The 24,601-nt window shown below is 41.8% G+C and overlaps 2 protein-coding genes across 2 annotated transcripts; one reads left to right on the plus strand and one right to left on the minus strand.

The window, feature by feature from the left end:
* The first annotated feature begins 6,774 nt into the window (after positions 1-6,774).
* On the plus strand, positions 6,775-7,663 carry LOC134151131 (olfactory receptor 6F1-like). The gene is given in 2 exon segments (XM_062595404.1): positions 6,775-7,152; positions 7,154-7,663. Coding segments are annotated over 2 exon segments (828 nt in total). The 5' UTR covers positions 6,775-6,834.
* A 6,402-nt stretch (positions 7,664-14,065) lies between these two features.
* SDR39U1 (short chain dehydrogenase/reductase family 39U member 1) lies at positions 14,066-22,259 on the minus strand. Its single transcript, XM_062595732.1, has 6 exons — positions 22,235-22,259; positions 21,038-21,144; positions 20,609-20,691; positions 19,831-19,952; positions 19,097-19,240; positions 14,066-18,877 (listed from the first exon to the last, which is right to left on the minus strand). Exons 1-6 carry the CDS (start codon positions 22,248-22,250, stop codon positions 18,462-18,464), a joined length of 888 nt encoding a protein of 295 aa, XP_062451716.1. The 5' UTR covers positions 22,251-22,259; the 3' UTR covers positions 14,066-18,461.
* Positions 22,260-24,601: the final 2,342 nt, after the last annotated feature.

A 24,601-nucleotide genomic window follows, 5' to 3' on the forward strand; every position in this document is an offset into this window, starting at 1 on the left:
ATATCTGACATTTCTGAAAATTCCAGTCTCTTTCTAGTGACAACTAAAACAACTTTTCTAGGCTTAAACAATGAAGTTTGGACTCACTAGCATCCCACAATATGAAGTCTGATCTGCGTGGGATTGGACAGTTACTTCTTATTTAGAAAGATGTTAAAAGATTATCCGTGTTACCAATGCAACTATGAAAATATCAATTGACCCCTTGTCTTATACTGTCTGATTCTTAAAGCATCTTTTATGATTCTCAGTATGTTACACTGTAGTGAGGTTTAACACTTCAGCATGAAAGTAATATGAACTATTTTCTCATATGCAGTTTGAATTTTACAGTAAGTCAGTGACAGGAAGAAAGAAAACGCAGGCCAATATACCCACACATGAAAATTATGACCAACTTATCTCTACTCAAGTGTATCAACTGCTACTCAAGGGAATTCTAATCAAAAATGATTATAAATCTTGTATTCCAAAACTACATATAAAGTCTGTGAATATATCTCTAGAGGAACGTGGATAATGATCCCATTCATTGCCTTGTCCTGATGAAGTTAGTCAGTACAGAGAATCTCTTCAACATTTTTTTTCCTAGAGTATGGACCTTTCTTGGATGGGGAAGAAAAATTCCTTGAAAAAAATATTATTTTCCTTCTGAAAAAGTCACAATTCAAATATTTGGATAGTGTTTAATGCTAAAACTTAGCATGCAGTATGAGATTCATCTCATAAAAAAGTTTGTTAAAGGGAAGTGCATAGGCCTGCATCTAGGGAGGAATAACCTCACGCACCAGGACATGCTGGGGGCTGACCTGCTGAAAAACAGTTTTGCAGTAAAGGATCTGGGGGTCTGGGTTGACCATGAGCCAACAATGCACTCTCACTGCAAAGAAAGTCAGTGGAATCCTGGCCTCATTAGGAAGAATGTTGTCATCAGATCACAGGAGACAACCTTCCTCTCTGTTGAGGCCACACCTGAGTGCTGGGACCAGGTCCGGGATGGGCAGAACAAGACAAATGCAGAGCTACTGGAGCAAATCCAGCAAAGGGCTACTAAGGGACTGAGTACACTCTCAGCAAGTTTGCTTACAATACAAAACTGAGAAGAGTAACAGACACAACGGAAAATTGTGCTGCCATTCTGAGAGATCTTGAGCAACTGGAGTGAGTCCAGTGAAGGGCTACTAAGGTGATGAAGGTACTAGAGCATCTCTCGTATGAGGAAAGGCTGAGAGAGCTATGACTGTTCAACCTGCAGAAGAGAAGCCTGAGGAGGGATCTTATCAATGTATACAAAGGTATGAATGGAGGGTATAGAGAGGGCAGGGCCAGACTCTTCTTAGTGATGTCCAAGACATGGAAAGAGGCAAAAGGCACAAAAGGAAACAGAGGGAGTTCTGTCTGAACATGACAAAAAACTTGTTTACTGTGAGGGTGACTGAGCACTGGAATAGGTTGCCCAGAGAGGCTGTGGAGTCTCCATCTTTGGAGAAGCCACCTGGACATGGTCCTGAGCATGGTCCTGGGCAATCTGCTTTAGGTGACCCTGATTGAGCAGAGGATTGGACTAGATGATCTCCAAAGATCCTTCCAACCACAATCTTTCTGTGATTCTGTGCATTGTTAGCTGCAGAATTCAGCTGAAGTGTTTAGGTATTCATAACATAGCTCTCTATGTATGATCAAAATATACAAGTCTCCACTATAATTAGTGCAGAACTTCTCCATGAAATTAATGGAATCTATGGAGTGATTCACTTCACCCTAGACCACTATTTCTGGGAAGCTGAATCATTCTGTAGATTCCATTGACACTACTTAACACAGATGTCTATCAACTATGATGAAAATTCTGACAGTTGTCGCACACACATCATCATTGTAGCCCTTTAGAGAGCATAAATAAGAAGCACGAAGATATCTCATACAAGATATCCTGGCTGTTTTTGTATTTTTATTTTATAGTAAATGATAAAAATAGGGAAAGACAGTGTATGATTCATTTCATCCTGAAATAAGCACCTCAGAAAAGTCGGATGACTTCCATGTTTTAAGGACCTAAGTTAGAATTGGTGCAGCCCACCTGAAAAGTGAATAGAGCTTGTTTCTGTGCATGCTGTCTGAGTAGAGTACAGAACAGACCACTGTGAAATATTTCACACTTCTGGGCCACAGTTTTTCCATTTATATAGTGACGATAAATGAGATATTTAAGTCTTACTGAAACTATTGGCCAACCAAAAAAGTGTTCTGAATTAAAGATGATCTAAGCACAACAAATACAATGAATAGATGAAAGCCTAAGTAAAGGAATGTATTTTCATAATTTCATTAATAATTCTTAAGAAACTAGTCATAATTACTATTATTTATTTATTAAATTAACAAAATATTTTCAATACTCTTCTTGTAAATGAAGCTATAGTTCAAACTATTTCTTAGTTTCTCATGGTGATTCATACCCTAGGTGAAGAAAGAGAAGAATGAAATATTTGCTTCATACTTAAGGATTTCTTGGTTTTGAAACAGGTCAGGTAAGAATCCACTTCAGTTTCAAACATCTAATTCAGAGCCTATCTGCGTGTAGGTTTCTATAGTCCCATTGTAGTCAACAGAGCTCTAGTAACATAGTCAGTGAATTTTAGGACCGTGTTCAGTTTACCCACTTTTAGTTTATTGAATAGAGTTCTACCCTTCATTTGGTATGTTTCAGTACCCCAATATGGCATTTAAAATGCATAATGTACCTGGTCTTCATCTGCTGCTCTAGAAAGACATGGTCTCGTGTAGTTTGTGTGTTGCATTTATCAGACTTACGTATCTGGTTCCCATAGTCCATAGTCTCAAAGGGTACTAAATACCTGTCTTAGGTGTCTCAGTGCCGTGCATTTATATTTAGGTCACATGTAGATGTCTATATGAAGATGTCTAATTTTAGTTGTTAGTTCAGCAAACTGAATTCTACATTTAGATGTCTTAAATTAGTTAAAGTTGATGGTTCTGTTTTGGTTAGTAGAAAGAGAATTTGCAATCAGCTCTCTGAAATCTCATGCAATCATGACATAGGTTTTGAAGGAAGGATTCAACTGATTACATCTAAGTTCAGGATTCATTCTGAGATTAAGAATTGTATACTTATGAATTTACAGTATATATGGATAAATATGATTGAATACTCATCCTCAGCTAATATACACCATACTAATGTAATTTTCTCAGTCAACTGTTTAAAATAGGCCAGTTAAAATGCGCCCTAGAAATGTCTATGTGTATTATTGATACTAAAAGTATTCTTGATGACTAACTCAGCTCTAGACATTTGCACTGTAGTATCCATACATAGATGAGATGATTAGTATTTGTGTAGATCCCATTTTTTGCCGTAGCACCATGATAATTGGAAACAGAGGACTGCCAATATCATGTTAACACTTAAAGGATGAAATTTCAATGCCAGTGACATGGAATCTAAAGGAATTAACAGAGTTATATTTGTATTTCCTCAAGAATAAATTATTCTATGATTCTATGACTTTAGGATTCATGTAGAGAAGTGTAACACTAGTTACTTCAACTGAATTATTGCTGTCAAAATTCTATGTAAATGTAATTGTGGCCATTCCAGTCAATTGGTTGCTGGATATGACAGCAAGACTGTGTCATACTGATATGTTTAATGCAGCAAATGGACAGATTTACTGGAAATCAAATCAAGTCCTGTAAGTCTGTATTTCAAAATGTGGTTCTGAGTATTAAGTTGTGTGGGGCCCCCATTTATATTAGGATTGTGTCCATCCTCAGAGTCTGGCAGTATCCATGGCATGCAAAGTAGTCTTCTAATAAATAGTCCCATAAACATTTGTAATATAATCATTTCTCCTTGATATTTAAAGTCTCTTTACAATCTTATATATATATATATATATATATATATACACATACATACACACACACATTTATATTTATTTATATTTACATACACACACACACACACACACACACACACACACATACATATATAAGCATTGCTAGGAAAAATTCACTAGATTTATATTTGACCTTTATCTTAGCATGAAGCAAAAGGTGCTTTAGCTGTGTATGTTTCTTCTCAGTGCTTATAAAGGAAATACGAGTTACGAACTCAGAAATTAATATCTAGTTTGTAGATATATAAATTCTGAGAAAAACTCCCACCCGCCTATGTAAAACAAAACTACTAGAGGAAGCTAATACTTCTTTTTACACAGTTTGGGGGCTAGGAGAGAAAGTATATGAACTGTCAATGAATACTTGTTCACATTTTGAGTAAAGAAGAATTTGTAATTATAAGGATGTTGAGTCATGGCAATAGATTTTTATAGAAATACCATCACGGGGGGATTTTTTGCAGGTACAAGTGTATGTTTCAGTAACATGAGTCTGAACTCCAAGCATACAAATAAAACAGCATATGTCCGAAATTCTTCCCATAACTCCTTTTCTTTTTCCTTTTTCTTGATTTCTTCTCTCCCCCCCCCCCTTTTTTTTCATTTTGGCTTGCATGTACATAAGCACCTCCACGAGCATCTACATATTCCATTTCAAATATGAGCTTGCATGGGTTACGTAGTTCCCATGTACAGGAACAATTTAGCAAATGGTTTCCTCCAAGTATTACGCTAAACATAAAATATAAACGTACACTTGCCCAAGAAGGGCTTTAGCACTATCCTAGAATGTTTTGAAGTCATGTCATCAGCATGATATTATAAAATTAGCAGTCTTACAGGCGGCAATGCAAAAGTATCATTATGTGATGCAATTCAAACAAAAACAAACAAACAAAACCAGATATTTTTGTTTGTATTTTGCTTTTTTTTATTTCTTGATTACAGGAGTACCATACTGTGAGTCAGTCCAACAGAAGACCTCAGAGGATGATAAGATATTCAACAGAGTTTAAGATAAACAGGCATCAAACTCCTTTAGACCCCAGAAAATTCCAGGTCCAGCTGGTATCTATCCAGCTAGATACATTAGGCTAGTTTCAGCCAAGCTGAAATGCATTTGCATCAATTTTCTTGAACAAGTGCTCAGAATTTAGGTCAGAGTTCAGGTACATCTCATTTAACTTTTGCTGTCTAGAAGTCAGATATCTGATTTTAAGTATTTTTCTTCTTTTAGATAACGAAATAGTTCTCCAGGTTGTTCTGGAGAATGATCAATCTAACCAAAGTAGATTTCTAGAGAGATCAGGCGAATCATGCTCTCAAAGTTCCTGTTTTCTCCAAAAATTATAGAGAGCCAAGTGTAAATATCTCTGATACAGGCACACAACTTTGAGATGGCTAAAGATAAGTGAGACTAATCCAACCCTGCCCATTTGGGGAATATAACCCTGCTAAATTCAGTTCAGCTGCATAAATTTATACCAGATACCAAACTGATACTTTTCTTTATTGAGCTCTGCTGAAAATCAGAATTTACAGAAGTCTGAAAATAATGAAAAGTAGTTGGTGAAGCTTTATCTGGATATTCACCAACTCCCTGCTTATAGGAAGTAAAAGCAAAAAATGTACAGAACTAAATTTACTTTCATGCTTCAAAGTTGAATAGAAATAGTTCCTTGCTTAATTGAACTGTAATTTCTTGTTTCCACAATCATTCAGAGACAAAAGGAACTCTGGGGACTCTAATTCCATAAGGGGGAGCCAGTCAAGAAAAGACTTGTGTCTTGGAGCTATGCTTGTTTCATGTTTTTTCCCTCCAAGGTAAGTTGCAGAAAAATGGGTTTCAGAAATGCTATGCTTGCTCACAGAGAGGTATTTGTGATTTCAGAGGAAAAATGTTCTTACACTGATCACTGTAATCTCTCTTTATGATATGGCTTTTACTACTATGAAATTCAAGCCAAAGTTTGAAAACAGATATCTGATTTGTCTCTGTTTTGTCTCTCTGTCACTATATATGCATTCATCTTTCTCTTTATCCATCCACATGAATGTAAAGCCTTGAAATCATAGTTGACCTTGCTTTAAACAGCAGATTGGACTAGCTGACCTCCTGAATTCCTTCCTATCTGAATTATCCTGATTCTATATGTACTGACTCTTTATCTTTCTATCTATCCCTGCATATTGGTGCAAGTTTTGGGGAGCTTTATATCCATTTCTATTCTTGGGCATCATTCCATTTATTTCTGAGCTTATCTGCTTGTTCTGTTTAACTAACTCTGCACTAATTCCTGGATATCCTACAATGACTTCCTTTCTTCTTCATTTCTCTATATACAATTAATTATCATATGGTTCTTCCCACTCATTTCAGTACATTGATCTTTCTGTCATTATTCCTTGTCTGGCTGAAGACGCTGAGTGGGATTCATCTGTCCAGTTGTAGACATAATCAAAATACATCTGAATTAGTAATCTATATTCCTGTATATTCTATATGTGGAAAGAAATAAGCACTTTTATGGTATATTTCCTCCTTAAGATGGATATATATACAAAAAAGCAGATGAATCATCATCTAGAGTGCTTATTTCTCTCTGTTGACAAGAGAATATAGTAGGGTCAGGCGAGACAGAAAGAAGAGTTTGACATGTTTGCACACTTTGAAGGAATATATTTTCAGTATATTTTTCTGACAATCTGGGTTTTTTATTCTGATAGCTAAGACAAAAAAAAGTATCAGTGCATTGAACAAAGCTCTGTTTCTTTGTTTTCTTTTATGAATTAGATGAATCTTACTTCTGATGTTCAAAGAGGAAATCAGAGTGGCACCTATGTTTTCATCCTCCTGGGTTTTCCTGGCAATCGGTATCTGAAAGTATCTTTGTTCATTCTTTTCCTCATCATGTACATCTTGGCAATCATGGGAAACTTCTCCATCATGGTCTTAGTGAGATATCATCCACGACTTCATACCCCTATGTACTTTTGCCTCTGCAACCTCTCCTTCCTAGAGATCTGGTACACCACATCTTGTGTCCCCAAAGCCCTAGCAGTCCTTCTGGGCAGAAATCCAACCATTTCCTTTGCCAATTGCCTTCTACAGATGTACTCTGTTTTCTCCTTGGGCTGCACAGAGTATTTTCTCCTGGCTGTCATGGCCTATGACCGTTGTCTGGCAATCTGCTTCCCCCTACATTATAATTCCATCATGAATAGCACCTTTTTTAACTAAGCTCACCTTTGGATCGTGGTTATGTGGTTTCCTGTCCATTGCCATACCTACATATATGATAAGTAGATTGTCCTTCTGTGGATCTAACATTATTAATCACTTTTTTTGTGACATAGCCTCATGGATAGTTCTTTCTTGCACAGATACAAATGGAGTTGAGTTGGTGGCCTTCATAATCTCATTCATTGTCATCCTTGGCTCATGTACAATAACCCTGGTCTCCTACATTTACATCATCTGTGCCATACTGAGAATACCATCAACTACGGGTCAACAAAGGGCCTTTTCCACCTGTTCTTCCCATCTCACTGTTGTGATTATTTGGTATGGTTCCACCATTTTTCTCCACGTCAGACCCTCCATAAAGGACTCACTGGATATGACTAAAACTGTCCATGTGCTTAACACTATTGTCACACCTTTCCTGAATCCTTTCATTTATACCTTGAGAAACAAAGAGGTGAAAAAAGCTTTGAAAAGATCAGTGCTTCTTGACTGATGGACTTGAAGTGTGACAGTTTGAGTTGTCACTCAAGAGAAAATATTAAGTTTCTGGGATTTTTCATTGCTCTAAATACTAAAAGCTTATCTTGGAGACAAATGAGGCTGAACACATATTACAGAAAAGGATATAGGCAAACTTGGGTCAGGGGAATCATGGATTTCCTCTCCAGTCATGACAATTTTTAGAAAGTCATTTCAGTTTCTTGAACCTCCAATTCAAGTCCTGCATTTGTAAAATATTGACATCACACAGACCACTTTTGTCTGATTCTCTGAGAATTAAGTGGACAAATAGATAGATCGGCCCTTGGAATTATTATTCATTCCACCCAACTTTACAAATCTAAGTGAGGAATTTTATTACCTATGATGTTTCCTTTAATAATCATAAATGAAAGTCAGGCACCTCCAAAGACCCATTCACAACTTGAGTACTCATTCACCTTGGAGGTGACTAGTTCTGTGTATTGACTATGGAAAGGATCCAAGGTAACCAGGGTTCTAACTTTGATGTGACTAAAAAGACAGCAGTCAGGTCTCCCTTTATGCTTGAGCAGGGAGGTTGGACTAGATGATCTCCAGAGGTCCTTTCCTACCTTACCCATTCTGTGATTCTGTGATTCCTATGCACTTTCATTCAAGGGATGGAAATTGGTTCTACAAGTCCTCATCTGTCTTTTCCTGTGTTTATTTAGGTTTTTATAATTATTATTATTATGCCTGTTCTGATATCTGCAATGACAACCTCTTACCTGGGGAAAAAAAAAAAAAAAAAAAAAAAAAAAGGACTGTTTTTGAAGGAAATCTGAAAAAAAAACAAAGAAACCTGGTTCTATGCCCATTTAAATTATCTCTTATTAGTGACATAGTTACTAAAATCCACTTGTTAAAGTTGTGATTTTTAAAGCTAAAGATTTCTCTCTCATTATATGCTTACTCAGCAGCACACTTAGTATAAATGAAATGTTCAAATATCCATGCAGTGCCTACTGTTCTATGCAGAATTATATAGAAATCATTTTGAATACCAGTGATTCTACAACCTTTCAATGAACTAGCGCTGAGTCACCAAGACCAGGAAAGATCTTCAAAACTGCTCAATGAATTAAGGATAAGAGTAGAATGACAGATACTTTTTCTCATTTCTGCTAAAAAGTACATTATATCAGGCCTTGACCAACACAGATGCTTCTTGAGCTGCAATCCAAGACCTTCAGCCTAGGCTTTACTCACCTTTCAGACCTAAGCAAGTGCACTCCTTCTATCTCCATCTTGAATGTACATCACAGCAAGAAGCTGCATACCAGTGTCACTGGCCTCTACCTGAATACAAAGCAACATCTTTGACCTTAATTTACTATTAAGTTTTGTTCCTTGCTCTCAGAAAACACAGACATGCACACACACATGTAAGTGCTATAGAAATGCCTTTTTCCTTTTGTAGAGGCTATTACACATGCACAGAAACATATACCAACACACGTCAGCCTAATGTGAGCATCTAAAACCAGACATGCACATTATGCTTTACATATACTTGTTTCTTGCTGAAAAAGAAGAGTGATGTGGAGAAGACATATTCATCTCACTTGGCTTTCTGTGCCTACCATGTCAGCATCTACTTATGAGCTAACTGTCTGAGCTTCCGCTGTGGTTAGTGGAGATGTAGTGTGGGACTGTGTTGAGTATGCTAGGCTTCCAGTACCAGCACATGAGGGTACCTAAGGAACTTACACAGGCTTGCATTTATGACCCATACCCTTTTGAAGAAATAGATAAGAGTCAGATGAGATACCCAGCACCTGAAATGACAGGAGACACTGATATTTACCCAACTGATTATACTGGAAGCTAGATATTAATCTGACCAAATGCAGATGTGTATTTAATTGAGTCAAATCTTTCTTACCTACTAGACTATTTCAGCGGAACTTCTGGAGCTGGGTATTTTCTGACCTGATCTATCACCTCTGGTACAGCATTACCCCTTGCTGTTTGATTTTTACAGTTCAGTATACTGTAATTGCAGATGAATGAAGAGAAAAACGTTGGTATCACTGGGTGCTTGGGGTACTAAGAATCATGGTAAATTATCTGCACCTTAAAGTAGAAAACCTGTCTACTATCCCTGGTAAGCGCTAGAGAATTTTTTAAAACATTGGGGAAGGAGGAAGATAAGGAATAATATTCATAATATTCCTGAAAACCTTAATTTTCTTTAACAAGATGTTAATAAAGGACAAAAAATAAGAAAAGACATTATAACATTTCACCTTCATCCACATAACACTTGAAAAATCTCCAAGGATGGAGACTACAACTTTTCCAGTGTTTGATTGCCCTCATCATGACAGTTTCTCCTCAAACCTAGTTGGAATATTTCGTTTCACCTGTCATCTCTTGTTCTCCTGCCATGCACCATTGTGAAAAACGATTGCATTGTCTTAATAACCTTCTATGACTGCAAGACAGGAAAGAAAGGGTTGAATGATAGTATAAAGAGACATTGAAGGTTCATGAGGTGTTAAATAAGTAGATTTAATCAAGGAATTACACTCCAAACTGCAGAGGGAGCCCTGGGAAACATGCAAACGGATCAGTGATGGGAGACTTCTGGATGCATGGCTCAGGTGCCCAGGTAAAGCTCACTTTGTGTATCCTAAGGGCCCTTTTTGTCTACTAGAATTATTTCCTTACCTCATTAGTGTTATTTCCTTATCTTGAGTATGCTAAGCTTCAGTAGTTGGCTGTGAAGCAGCCAGATTTTCCTGATAAAATGGAATATGCATGTCCAACCCTGACAGATTTCAATCAGTATGTAAAGAGCACATCCTAAAGCTGCTGTAACATATTCTGCCAGTTATCTGATTCCTTGCCAGATCCATAGGTGTCATCTCCACACTCAAACCACTCACTGAAAGGCAAGTGGTGTTAATGCCCTGGTTTGCAGACAAAGTTGAGAAATGCCTTTCAGGAAGTAACAACTAACAGCTGAAGTATACAACTAACTACACAGTAAATTATAACATATATGCACACAAAACTGATAAACCCAAATGATAACAAACAATATAACGCATTTTCCCCACAGTCCTAAATTAAACAACCATGATGATAATCACCATCTGGGGCTTTTCTATGCTGATTCTTTGGATCTTACATTTTGTAGTACTTGAAGTAGAATCATAGAATCAGTAAGGTTGGAAGGGACTTCTGGAGATCATCTAGTCCAACACCCCTGCTCAAGAAGGGTCACTTAGAGCAAGGCCCATGCAGGTGGGCCTTGAAGATCTCCAGAGAAGGATACTCCACCACCTCTCTAGGCAACCTCTTCCAGCGCTCCGTCGCTCTCACAGTGAAGAAATTCCTCCTCATGTTCACACAGAACTTCCTGTGCTTCAATTTCTGCCCATTGCCTCTTGTCCTGTCACATCAGACAACTGAAAAGAATTTAGCCCCATTCCCTTGACATCCGCCCTTCAGGTACTTATACACATTGATAAGAACGTCCCTCAGTCTTCTCTTCTTAAGGCTAAATAGGCCCAGCTCTTGCAGTCGTTCCTCATAGGGTAGATGCTCCAGTTCTCTGATAATTTTTGTACCCCTATGCTGGACTCTCTCCAGTAGTACTCAAGATGAGGCCTCACCAGGGCTGAGTAGAGTGACAGAATCACCTCCCTCGACCTGCTGAGAACAGTCTTCCTAATGCACCCAAGGAAACCATTGGCCTTCTTGGCCACAAGAGCACACTGCTGCCTCATAGTCAACTTGCTGTTCACCAGCACCCCCAGGTCCTTCTCTACAGAGCTGCTTTCCAGGTCAGCCCTCAGCCTGTACTCATGCATAGTGTTATTCCTTCCTAGGCGCAGGACTCTGTACTTGCCTTTGTTGAACTTCATTAGGTTTCTCTCTGCCCAACTCTCCAGCATGTCCAGGTTTCTCTGAATGGCAGCACAGCCCTCAGGTGTATCAGCCATTCCTCCCAGCTTGGTATCATCAGCAAACTTGCTGAGGAGGCACTCTGTCCCTTCATCCAGGTCACTGACTTTTCCTTTATACTTCCTGCCTGTCATGGTCTGAGTGCCTTAATAAGCCTTTTAATAACCCTTATGCCCTGACTAGTCTCACTTGGGTCCCTCACCTATACCTCCTACCCATGGGTCCAGAATCTCTATGTAAGCTCAAACCTGGGCCTTCTGTCCCTGTGTGATCTTTGTCAGAGGAGTAACCACCTCCAGCTTGACTTTAGCTTTGACTGGATATGTACCCTACAGACCTGGTCTCTGACTTGAGGATGGACTTCTTGGACCTGTCTCATTCTATGGACTTGCCTGGTGATCACTGGGCTGTGTCTGACCCTCTTTACAGATGTGACCTTGAACTGTAGATTGACTAGATTGACTTCTAGGCTTGACCTTGGACCTGCCTCATCACCATGAACTTGCCTGATGATCTGGATTCTTGATTAATCCTAACTACCCTCCCTCAGTCTGTCTTACTTGGACACTGTGGTGCTAAATGGCGCTCTGCCATCTGTATTATTGTACTTGGCTCCCTGCCCCAAGGCTGGACCTTACTGCTCCCTGTGACTCTCATTAATGAGGAAAGGAAGAACATTTGTATAAGAGATACGGAACAACTGATGTGCCACTGTGCTAGCTGCAGCAGTACTGATGGAACCTGCATTAACTTTATGCAAAACAGCCCATTCTGGATTTATTTTTACAAAAGCCTGATTATCTGCTTTTTTGTACACATGTATATTTATTTGGTTTTTTTGACTGTTAATTATATTCCATAATTTAATATTTACATCTTCACAATAAGCACAGAAAAGCTCACAAAAGTCTCTCACTCCATGTACTTCCCTGACATTCTTAACTCCATAAAAATTTTCATCAAGTGAAAGCAGGAAACAGGTCTTGAGACATTTAAAGCTGTCATCTGGTTTAAAAAATTCTCAGCTTCTCCCCCCCTCCAAGAAGCTGGCATGACATAGTAACACAAAGTAGATGCTTGAACAATGGCATCTCTGTGTTTTCTTCTTGTGCATAGACCACCCTACTTTGTCATGCAGTTCCTTTGCATTGCATAACACAGTTCATTTGTCAAATTCCCTAGTGCTGTAAGCACTGTGAGACTGTTGCCCCTATTATTTAGGTCAGTCAAATAGTACCTTTTTTTGTCTATGAATTTAGAGCTGGGGATAGCCTGCAGGGATTTGTATACCCTGTCTCCAGCCACTTTTATAGTGTCAGCAGGAGGAAAAGTTGATCAAAACACAGCACATTTCTGCTTTGTAGGAGATACCTCACCCATTCTAAAAATTTTTCTGTGTTCATATTGCTTACATTAACAGTGGGAGAATTGAAAGAGTTGTGCATGTTGACATTTTCAAGACAGAGCTAAGGAAAATCACCAAATGACCAGCACCCTCAAATTTATTTCAAGTCTTGTCTAAATTAGCAAATATGTACTCTTCTTCTACAAGTCTCCTAACTCCAAAGCTCTAGATCTGCTGTTCCCTCTGCCAACATTTCCACGGCAGACACAAGTTGTGTTATCTCCCTTCTATGTTTTCTGCCACTTTGGTGGGCAGGAGTGAAACCAGACTTTCAAACTTTCCATCAGGGCTATGAAGTGCTAGCAGTGGCCTTTCCTGGGAAAGCTTCACATTGTGGACTAATGGGGGCACAGTCTCCTGCACTGTAGGACAATGAAGTTTTCCAAAAGTTCCTTCCAGAGGATCACCTTCTGTCACAGAAGGAGTAATGTTCACGGCCCCATTAGTTAATTAATGGCAGTTGGCATTTGAGGAACCCTGTGGTAAGCATAACTCCTTGCCAACAATATACTTATAGTACTACAAAATTTGTTTAGTAAAATTATCATCACTACCAGCACTTCTTTGAAATACTAGGAAACAGACAAATGAATCCGGTGGCATGTGTCCCTGCTGTGGTATTTTATGCTTCCCTTTGTAATCAGAAAATTAATCTGTTGCATTGCTAGAGAATACATCTTGTTTAATTTAACTTATAACATTGACTTTTAAAAACCTGTCTTCATTAGAGTCTAAAATTTTGTTAACTTATTAGAAGGAATTTTAAACTCTTGTAAATAATTCTGTATAAATCTGCATTGGAATTAATATACCACATAAAATTAATATACCATCTAAATGATATACCTTTTAGGTCTGAACTAGTTACTCTAAAACTTCATTATAGTTAGTGAAGAGAAATAGGCATTCCCCAGTTTCATCTGACCCTTCGATACACTGCCAAGACAAATTAAAAGAAACATTTTGAGGCAGGAGAAGATGATAAAGTTGTTGAGTTTCTTTGTTTTGTATGATAGAGACAAAGAGAGAATGATTCTACTTGCTAAGCATAGGTTTCTTTTTAGACTTCTGAGTGAAAATTTATTTTTTCTTATATCTACAAGGAATTTTCCCAAATTAGCTTACATCCATTTTCTCTTAACCTGTCACAATGCATCCTTGTGAAGCAAGCACCTCCAACTTCTCCATAACTACCTTTTAGGTGTTGGCAGACTATGATTAGATCCCCTGGAGCCTTTTGTTCTCCAGGTTGAACAAAACGAATTGCATCAATCTTTCTTCATGTATCAGGTTCTCCAGGTCTCTAATTATCTTTCCCTTAATGAACCCGTTCTAGTTTTTCAGTATCTCTCACTGATGGGGTCAAAACTGGGTACTTGACTTCCTCACTCCACTCAGGAAACTGAACTCCACTGTCTCATGGTTGCTACTGCCACATCTGCCATCAATTACCACATCCTTGACCAGTTTCTTCTTTGTTCATGAGTAGCAGATCCAGAAGACAGCCACTCCCCATTTATCAGTCTTCCACATGCATTAGGAAGGTGTCCCTAACACCATCTAAAAACCTTCTAAATTGCCTGAATCCCGCTATGTTGTCCTTACAGCAGATGTCAGAGAGGTTAAGGTCTTTCCTAAGTAACAGGATCGGTGATCTAGAGACTTCCTCAAATTGCTTCAAGAATGCTTTGTTCACTCCTTTAACCTGATTAAGCAGGTTCTAGCACTCTCCTACATCACTCTTTCTGGATTCTCCTGATTCTAAACCACAGGCTCCCAGCTAGCCTGTTGCTCATTCCATAGAAGACCTCTATATACTGAGTTGCTTCTTTATATAAAGGGCTACCCTCTCCACTTCTTCTCTGCCCTGCTTTCCTAAAGAGCCTATCTACACCCATCACAACACTCAGGTTCTATGAATTCTCTCACCATGCTTCAGGTACTCCAGCAAGGTCACAGCTGTACATCTGCACACAGGTTTCCTCATTTGTTTTCCAGACTGTGTGCATTTGTGTAGAGGTGGCACTTTTCACCTTGTTTCATCCTTCCTGAAGTCTCTCTTATTCCATTCTCTCCACCCCACATATTTATCAACACTGAATCTGTTCACTCTTTTAGCTGCAAGCTGTCATCATTGTCCCCTGATGTACCTGCTTTACAGTTCTCCACACTGGGTTGCAGGTCTGTTTGCAAAGATGCTTTTACCCTACTCTGTCACACAGATCCCATTTTTCCTCGTAAGTCCTCACTCCCCAAAGAGGCAACGGGCACAAATTGAAATACAGGAAATTCTGTTTAAATACAAGAATACCGTTTTATTCTAAGAATGGTAAAGTATCAGATCAGGTTTCCCAGAGAGGTTATGGAGTTTCCATCCTTGGAGACACTAAAAAGCCAATTGGACATGGCCTTGAACAAACTGCTGCAGCTGACCCTGCTTGAGCAGGGTTTTAGACTAGATGATCTCTGAAGGTCCTTTCCAACCTCAACTATTCTATGATTGTCTAATTCTTAGCTCTCAAAACAAAATTTGTCTATGAAGCTGGCTTTTTTAAGCATTAGGCTATATGACAACTATATAACAGATTATAATTATATAATTATATGTATAACTATAATAATAATAGTTTCTGAAGCGGAAGACAGACATGTCCTCATGTCTACCTACCACGCTTTCCCCCAGCATCTGCTACTATCCCCCTTATTCCTTACCTCTGAGAAATCTGGAGTGTTTTTCTATGCAGATAAGGAGCTATAGGTCTGCAATATTTCAGCATAGATATATTGTGAGCCTTTGATAACTATTTACGAAGTGTTCGACTTGGCACTTTTGGTGTCATCTTTTCCAACCACATTTGTATGCAGTGCTACTACAGGAGCAGAAAGTCTATCGCTGAGCCCCAGAAGCAGTATGAACGTAAGATCTATATCACTTGATATCACAGGTGTTAGGACTAGATATTCTGCATTAAGTCTGAAAGGTAGTAGAGGCAGAAGGGCTGTATCACTGTTTGTCTAGTGTCCATAGGTACTGGACAACACTTGTCCATACCACAGAGCATTACAGGTCTAAGTGTAGAGGAGCTCTATTACTAGGTCTCACATGAGGTGAAAGCCAATGAGCTATACCAAAAGATATCAGAGGTGCTAGGACCAGAACTGCATTGTTGGACCTCAGAAGGATTATGATCAAAGCTACTATAGTGGTAGGTCTCCAAAACTGTAGGGTGGAAGCAGCATACTACTAGATTCCAGAGCTGTTGGGGCTGAGAAGTATGTAATGCTGGATGTGAAAAGGGGTAATAAGCAGTATCCCCACAGGCATTAAGAGTAAGGGACTGCATGGTTAAGCCTCTGAGCTGGCACACGCAGAGGGCCTGACAACTGGATATAAAAGGATGTAGGAATAGAAAGACTGTGATGTTGAGCATCAGATACTGCAGGAACACAAGGGCTGTATTGCTGAGTTTCAGTGTATAAGAGCAGCAGCACAGGAACTCAGAACATGGAACAGTTCAATCTAATCATTCTCACCTGCTGCTTGTACCTTCTTGTCCTCCTCCCTGGTTGAAGGAGCTCAGCTAGCTGTGTGGAGAAAGGGGCAGGTAAAGCTGAGTAATACCACAGACGTGATTCAGCTTCTGCCTCTCCTCGCAGCCAGTAGGATTTCTTTGGCAACCCTTGCATCTCTCCACCACATTTCCCTCATTTGTCTTAACCACAGGACCATCTAAAGAGCACTGAACAGGACAAACTTCTACAGCACAGCTGCAGCCTTGCAGTGACCATTGCTAACTGCAGGTCAGACTAAACATAGGACAAAATGACACTTTCACCTGGATAAGTTCAGGACTTGCTGCAGCTATTATCCCTTTCTGCTGCCTCAGAGGTACCTCTTGATTTCTGGTTTCCATTCCTTGGCTTTTTTGAGGACCAAGGTGAGGAAGCAGGGGAGGAAGAGGAAGGGAAGGAGGAAGAGAAAAAGGCCCTAAATAGTACAAGGATTAGAGTCAAAGTTAACAGACTGACTGCCTAACAGCTGCCTAACAGCTGAGTGAATGCCCGGGAATTGCAATACAGGCTTCCACATTTACTACTCCTGTAAGTTACAGCGTCTTTTGGGGTTGTGAGCATAAGAAAGCACTTCTTGAGCACAGAAATGGCTCAAACTCACAGATTTTAATAGCAATTGTTTATAAAATATATTTTCATGTCTAGGTAGTACTCCCTCACGGGAGTGGAGAATACCACAGGCCTGCAGAAAAGGGTGGGCCAGGGGTCAGCCCTTACTACAGCAAGGTGCACTGGTGCATCCCGCCAGTCAGCTGGGGTGTGCATGCTTGAGGCACCACACTGCACAATTGTGTGGGAATACAGTAACAAGGAGTGAGATGACACTCCTTAGTGATAAGGAGTGATAAACTCTCAACTCTGGTAGTACTATGCATAAATATGGTGATAAGTAAAACAAAGAATCATAAGGGAACATTGGAACCAGACTAGATTAAAAGACAATTTGACTTGTAATTGGTTTAAACTACTGCCACTGGGGAAGGACTATTGGGGAACTATAAAAGATTAACACCATCTTGCACTGTGTTGATCTTGCTCCAAGCAGCAGTCCTGATCACAGGACCTCCTACACGGTGAGAGGGGGATGCCTGCACTTTGATTCCTCTGTGACTCACAGGGCATTGAAATCTGTAAGACAGCAACGTAGTTGCAAACCCAAAGTGTGCATAGAATGACATTTAGTGCCTAGCTATAGCAAATTAGGCTGAAACTGCAATCTAAGAGTAAGTAATAAATACTTATTACTTGTGGTCATGCTACACTTTCAGCCCTTGCTCTTGACAATCCCTCTTAAATTAGCGAATACTCAAAAGAATCATTGCCTATAAGACCACATCCGCTCATGACAGATTTCTCCCCTCCGCAATCCCATTCCTTAAAAGATTGAGACAAGTAAACAGGACAGCATAACTGGATCTCTTGTGACTATACAGTGCAAGACATGAGGAAGGCGCAGGGATGGGGGTGGAACAAGAAAAGGGACTTTCAACAAGATGGATAAGAGTTACAAATCTCAGTCACTCCCCTTGTTACAACTCTTCTTCCTCAGCTCCCCAATGCTTTGCCAGTAGCTGACATGCATACTGTAAAAAAAGGAAGATGTCAAATTTAGCAATTACAGCCCTTAGAAGGGTTTATGCCCTTCTCCAAAAGTTGATGATGCGGGGACTGAAGTTCACAGTAGAAAGAGTGACTCCTAAATTGAGGATTTCAGAGGGGAAAAAAAAAAAGAAAAGAAAAACCATAAAGAAACCAATCCTAATACAGAGGAGACAGGACAACCAAGAAGAGGCTGTGCTACACTACTTTCACTTAGGGAAAGGGATGTGGGCTGAGAAGCTCACAAAAACAGGTTTCCAATCCATCCCAGGCATCCTCAAGCCACGATGTCCTTTAGAGCTGCAGAGAGATCAGGGAAGACAAAATGGTAGCCGCTCTCCAGGGTACGTTTTGGCACTACCTTCTGGCCCTCCAACAGCATGATGGCCCGCTCAGCCCCAAATACAGCCCGCACGGCCCAAGCAGGTACTGGCAGCAGGGCTGGGCGTCCCAGGGCTGCACCAAGCTCCTTGGCAAAGGTGCCATTGGATGTGGCAGGGGAGGACGGGGAGACACCGTTGAAGACACCTTGCAGGCACTCACTCTCTAGGGCATGACACACAATTCCAGATAGGTCCCGAATGTGAATCCATGGGAATGGTTGGAGTCCAGAGCCCAAGGGGCCTCCAAGCCCCAGCCGGAAAGGCCAGAGCATGCGAGAGATGGCACCACCATTTCGGCCCAGGACTACCCCTGTAGGAAAAACAGAGTCAGACAGGAGCCACTTACACAAAGGATAAGAGCCCCCCTCACCTCCAGACCTACAACCATAAGACAGCCCTCAGGGGACTGGACTAGGACAGTACCTCAGCAACAAAAGGCACATGCCCTGATGTACTTCTCCCACTCCTTCCCTCTCTTGCCCAAGACTGAACTAGAGCCACCCTGAGTAGGGATGATGCCCCATCTCACCAGATCTCACCACAACACCACGAGCTGGGCTCCCGGGGATGAGAGCTGCAGCCTCCCAGGTGCTCACTAGGCGCGAGAAGAAGTCAAAATCCCCTCCAGGACTGTCTTCTGTGTACTCAGCTGTGGGGCTGGGACGGTAATAACCTGTGGGGGTAACAAGAGAAAGGGGTCACAGTTGGATCATGATACCAAGTTTCTCTTCCCTGACTGCAGGAGAAGTCCAGAGCTCCACCACTGCATCAGGGGCAGGGATATCCTCATATGAACAGAGCAGAATGTCTCCAACGGAGACGCTGACAAGTTTTATGCTGATAGTTTTTCCTTTTTTATTATTATTATTACAAATATGCTCTGCTGACTCAGCAGGGTCTGCTAGTATTCAGGTTGAACTGGCAGCCCCAAGAACTAAATGCATCTGCAAGCAAGGCACAGAGCAGTTCACACGAAAAGAAGCTTGCTCTAAACTCGTGTGTCACAGATTCTCAGCTGCTCCAAAGACTACAGGAAGCAGGAATGCAAAGCTGGAGATAAACATGGGGAGATGCCACTGAGGCCTCGATTAGATCAACTGGTCCTACAGGATGCCTAGAGGCTTACATAGGGAAACAGAGAAAAGATGTCAAAATCAAAAGAAGGCAAAAAAACTACGCACAGTGTTTCAAGGCAATACATATGTTCCCCAGAAGTCTTCCCAAGTTGGTTCAAGACACACCACGTCCAAGCCCAAGCAATACCTACGCCGGTGATAAGGATCCAAGCACAGGGTGGCTGATCAGCACCAGCAATGGCTTTGGCCAAGGTCTTGGTGGTCTCAACTCGGCTGCTGATGATTTCTCTGCAGAAAGCATCATCCCACCTGGGGAACAGAGAGCCCCTCGTCATACTCCCTACTAGGACATACCACAAGAAAACAGCCCCAAGGCCAAATGGCCCCAACAGATATCTCCTAAGCACAGGGGAGGTCATGTGAATTCTGCTCCCAACACCCCAGAGTAAGGGGAGTATGTAGGATCCTACTGCCCTAGCACATGTGGACACTGCAGTAAGTGGCTCCCTATTTCCTCCAAAGAGCTGTGGATTTTGGATTCCATTGGCACAAACATACCAGCAAAGCTGGACACCAAAGCAGTGTGATAAGAATTTTACTCAAGTTTACTCAAGAAGGCATCTCCAAAAACATCCTCAGCAGTACAAGACAGGCTTCCACAACCCATTTTGGTTCTGATTTTGCATTATTACTGAAATGGAGGCATCCAGCACCATTTAGATAACAGAAGCTACTTTTTCTGGCCTCCAACCGTCAATCCAGAAGGACGGCTGTCTTCCAAAAGTTGCTGAGACCTATCAGTCCTATAGAAGTTTTTTGGATACTTGAGGACTTGGATGTTGACTGAGAACTAAATTCCATTTTGGATGCCCTATCTGCTCTCTGGATTCCCTCCACACTCCCTTACAACACTGGGCTGTCTTGCCTTTGATTTGTCCTCATAGCGCTATGGGAGATCAAGTTACCTGCGGAAAGGGTTGAGGACATTCTCACCAGCCAAGTTCACCACGGCATCACATGGGGGCAGTCCAGAGCGGGACAACTCTTCCTAGGTAGGGATAACAGAGACATCACACCCCTAGTCTCCCCTCTCCTCAACAACCCCTCTCAACAACCAAGCAGTGTGGGCTCATAAAGAAGCCCAGTCAAGTCCTTTCTGACCTTGTGGGGACACAGCCCAGAGCACAAGCATGGATGGAGAATATTTTACTCTTTGGATCTGCAGCATTACGCATTCCCATCGCTCTGACACATGACACTCAGAAGCCCAATACTACATTCAGGGAAGACAGGTTCCCAACTGCAGACACCCTGTATTTGCAGCAGGCCAGGGAAACTAGCTTATTCCTTAGCCCTGACACGTTGCCCCTTCTATGATCACTCCCATTGCATACCCAGCTGATACGATCCTTGCCTGCTTGTCGAGAGACGTGAGTCACCTCATGCCCACGGATGTGCAGTAACTGAGTCAGAGCTCTCCCCACAAATCCAGTTCCTCCACCTAGGGAAAAGACAGGGCATTTGAAATTTGCAGCTCTGTAAGTGGAGTCCCAAAGCCTGCACTTTCAAGCCAGCATATTGCACCTAGGAGCCCCCATTACCAACAGCCAGTTTCCCTGGCTGCAGTATCCCAGGGCAAGAGGATCTTTGTTCCCAGTGCCCAGCTCTCCTGTTCAGCATTCTGGACCCCAGCCCTGAGGACCCCATTACTAATGCCCAGACTCTATGCATGGTATCCTCAGGGGACCCTGATTTCAGGACAAGAGGCAATGGGCAAAAATCGAAACAAAGGAAATTCCATTTGAATATGAGGAAAAACTTCTTTACTGTGAGAATGACAGAGCACTGGAACAGGTTGTCCAAAGAGGTTGTGGAGTCTCCTTCTCTGGAGATATTCAAAGCCTGCCTGGATGCAACTCCATCTAACATGCTCTAGGTGACCCTGCTTGAACAGGGGTGTTGGACTAGATGATCTCCAGAAGTCCCTTCCAACCTCAATCATTCTGTGATTCCCAGGCACCATATGCAGCATCCAGAATCCAGACCCAAGGCCCCCCATCGCCTGCACAAAGCACCCCCCACGCTCACACACTTGGAATAAAAGTGCACAGCCTCTGCAGGCCAGCCCTTATGGGCACTACCATGTGCACAGCCCCACAGCTCCCTGGGGTGTCCCATTGCAGGAACCAGCTCCACACACACACTGGCCCATGCTCACAGCCCCCATTCCCAGTGCATAGCCCTCGATGTGGGGCTACCCACCTCCATCAGTCAAACGACTTCCAGTGCCCACCCACCCCCCTCATTCCTAACACTTAACTCCCTACACAGGCCACCTTGCATCCCAGACCCATCACCCTGTTCCTACCCAAGTCCCCGCACCGTGCACAGCCCCCCCCAGCCCCCGCACTCCCAGGACCAATGCCACACACCACAACACCCTGCAGAGCACCCTGGCGCCCCCCCCCCCCCACGCAGCACCAAGCACTGACCCCCTCGTAGGCAGCACCGAGACCCAATCCCCCGCGCACAGCGCCGAGCACGGCAGAAACACCCGCCAAATCACGCCTTCCCTACAACCCCGGACTCACCCACCAACACCCGCATAGCTGAAGCCAGTACGCATGCTCCAGGCAGAAGCGCTGGCGCATGCGCCAAATGAAACGTCACCACCACCCTTCCCCAAGGGGAGGGGGCCTTAAAGGGCCAGCACGTCGCCGTCCGTGCAGCGTTAGGGGTCGCTGCTCTTTTGGCCGTGCGAAGCGGCGGGACGCGCACCGCTCCGCGAGGCACGGGCTGTTGCCGGCGCTCCCGGTTAGCTCGGAGCGCCGCTGGCGGCGCGGCGGAGCGGAGCGGAGCGGAGCGGAGGAAAACGGCGGGTGCGCTCCTTGTCACTGCAGCTGTGCGGCGGCTGCGCTTAGCGAGACCGCTGCCGAAGAGGAAACCTCATGGGAAAACTACGATTTGGGTGTAAAAAAGGTTGACTCTGCCAAAAACGGTCTTGGGGGGGCGGCATTTTATATTTTATTTTATATTTTATTTTATATTTTTTTATTTTTTCTGGCATGAAAAATGCCGGAAGAGGAAATAGTTCTTAGCAAGTCTAAAAATGAAACGTACCCCTCCCTTCTTTCTCCTGAAAAGGAGCTCAAAACAAATTAAAATGAAATTGAAAAGCTGCTGAGAGATACAGAGTTAACACATATTGGAAGAATACTCCCCCCCCCCAAAAAAAAGTGCAACCTCCTTTTAATTAACTGAATGAAATACAAATTATTATACCTGTTAGACAGGAAAGAAAGCAATTTGGGGGAAGTAAGTTTAAATAGTTGAAATAGCCCAAGTAAATGCCAGTGAAGTGTTTCTGATTTTTCTAATCAAGAATTCAGAATTTTCTAATCAAGAATCCAAAAACATGCTGGAATGGTTCTTACTGAATTTAAGCCATGTTAACGGCTCCCCTCTACTTATGCACTTTCTCACCTGTCTCTCTGTATAGTCATAGAAAATATCTAGGTTCTTTCAAGAATGTGATTCTACCACCTGATTTTTGATGTCTCTTCCAGATGTGATGAAATGCACATTGAAAGACACACATCTTCCACCTACAGGCATCACAGAGTGTAAAACTAGTTCAGAGAAAGTTGTCTGTTTTGTCAGCTTCTGCATCCCATGTCTTCTGCAGAGAAAGGCAGAGGAGCAAATCAAGTTTCAGACTGTGTGTCTACATGTCAGAGGCTGGTCTGAAGCGGGGACAAATGCTGGCGAATTTTTTACTCCCCTTACTGCCTACTTATGTAGAGCTCAACTCAATTATTGATCTTTGTCTATAGATATGCCTGTAGCCATTGTGCAGTCTATCTGTCCATTTGCCTTGCCTTCCCTTGTCTTCTTCGTGAATCTGTGCATGCTTTTATTCATTCTGCCTCCATGCACACTAGCTATATTGTGTGTTCTTATACCCCTGCTATCGAGTATACAAGTATTTGCCAAGTCCAGTGGTTAAATGGGAAGGATCTGAGCTTCTATGAGAAGAACTAGTTCAAAATTTGAGAGATGGGATTATTTGCCCAGGAAGAGGCATTCTCTTGGTTCACAGAATGAAAGGTGGGGATAAACAGGCAGTTTGCATATGGCATGCATTGGCAAACGGGTGAGTGAGTTGGAGCCATGTGCCATATGCCTTTTGGTCTGCTGTCCTCCTCTGTCTGCTAGATCATGGTAGTGATGTTAGATGGGAGTGCTGAAAAACTCCATGCATTCCCCCTAAAAGTGCAAATGACTGCATCTAGGCACATCTTAACATGTCTTTCACTGCAAATTGTAAAAAACAGATAGTTATAAGAGACCTTTGGGTATGTCTCAATCCAATCATTTTTTTCTTGCCTTCCTCTGTCTCAAGGTGTTTCAATTTAGCACTTCCTAAGAAGATAAAATCTGACATGCCCTTTGTCACTTCCCACTCTAAATTCCACCTTATCCATATAAAAAGATACGAAGGGAAGGAGACATAGCAGCAGTCCCACAAGCTGATCTGCCCATAGCACAGTCCTAGTACTAGGATATAGAGAAGTCCAGAATTCTGCCCAAAAATGATGTTCAGATCAGTGAGACCTTGACTGCATCTGCCTGTCTAACTCATTAGATGATTCTGGTATATGCTAGGAAAACAAGCCAAGCACAAATTACACAGGAGGCTTACCCCAAGCTCTGGTCTTCATCTGTCGTGCTCTAATGGTCTAATTATACCTGGGGAAAAAAAGAAGCACAGATTAACTTTTCACAACTTTGCCTCCATGTAACAGATTTTGAGAGAAAGACCAGAAGGTGATAGTAATGCAGCTAATTTGCTTTGGATGTGAAGAAAATCTAAGGGATTGGCCTGAGGTGATGTGACCAATGAAGCCATTTAGAGCTTATATTGGCTATTTAATTTACTGCTTTAGAAAGCAGTAAAT

Source organism: Rhea pennata, chromosome 26 (assembly GCF_028389875.1).
Source record: "Rhea pennata isolate bPtePen1 chromosome 26, bPtePen1.pri, whole genome shotgun sequence".
Classification (NCBI taxonomy): domain Eukaryota; kingdom Metazoa; phylum Chordata; class Aves; order Rheiformes; family Rheidae; genus Rhea; species Rhea pennata.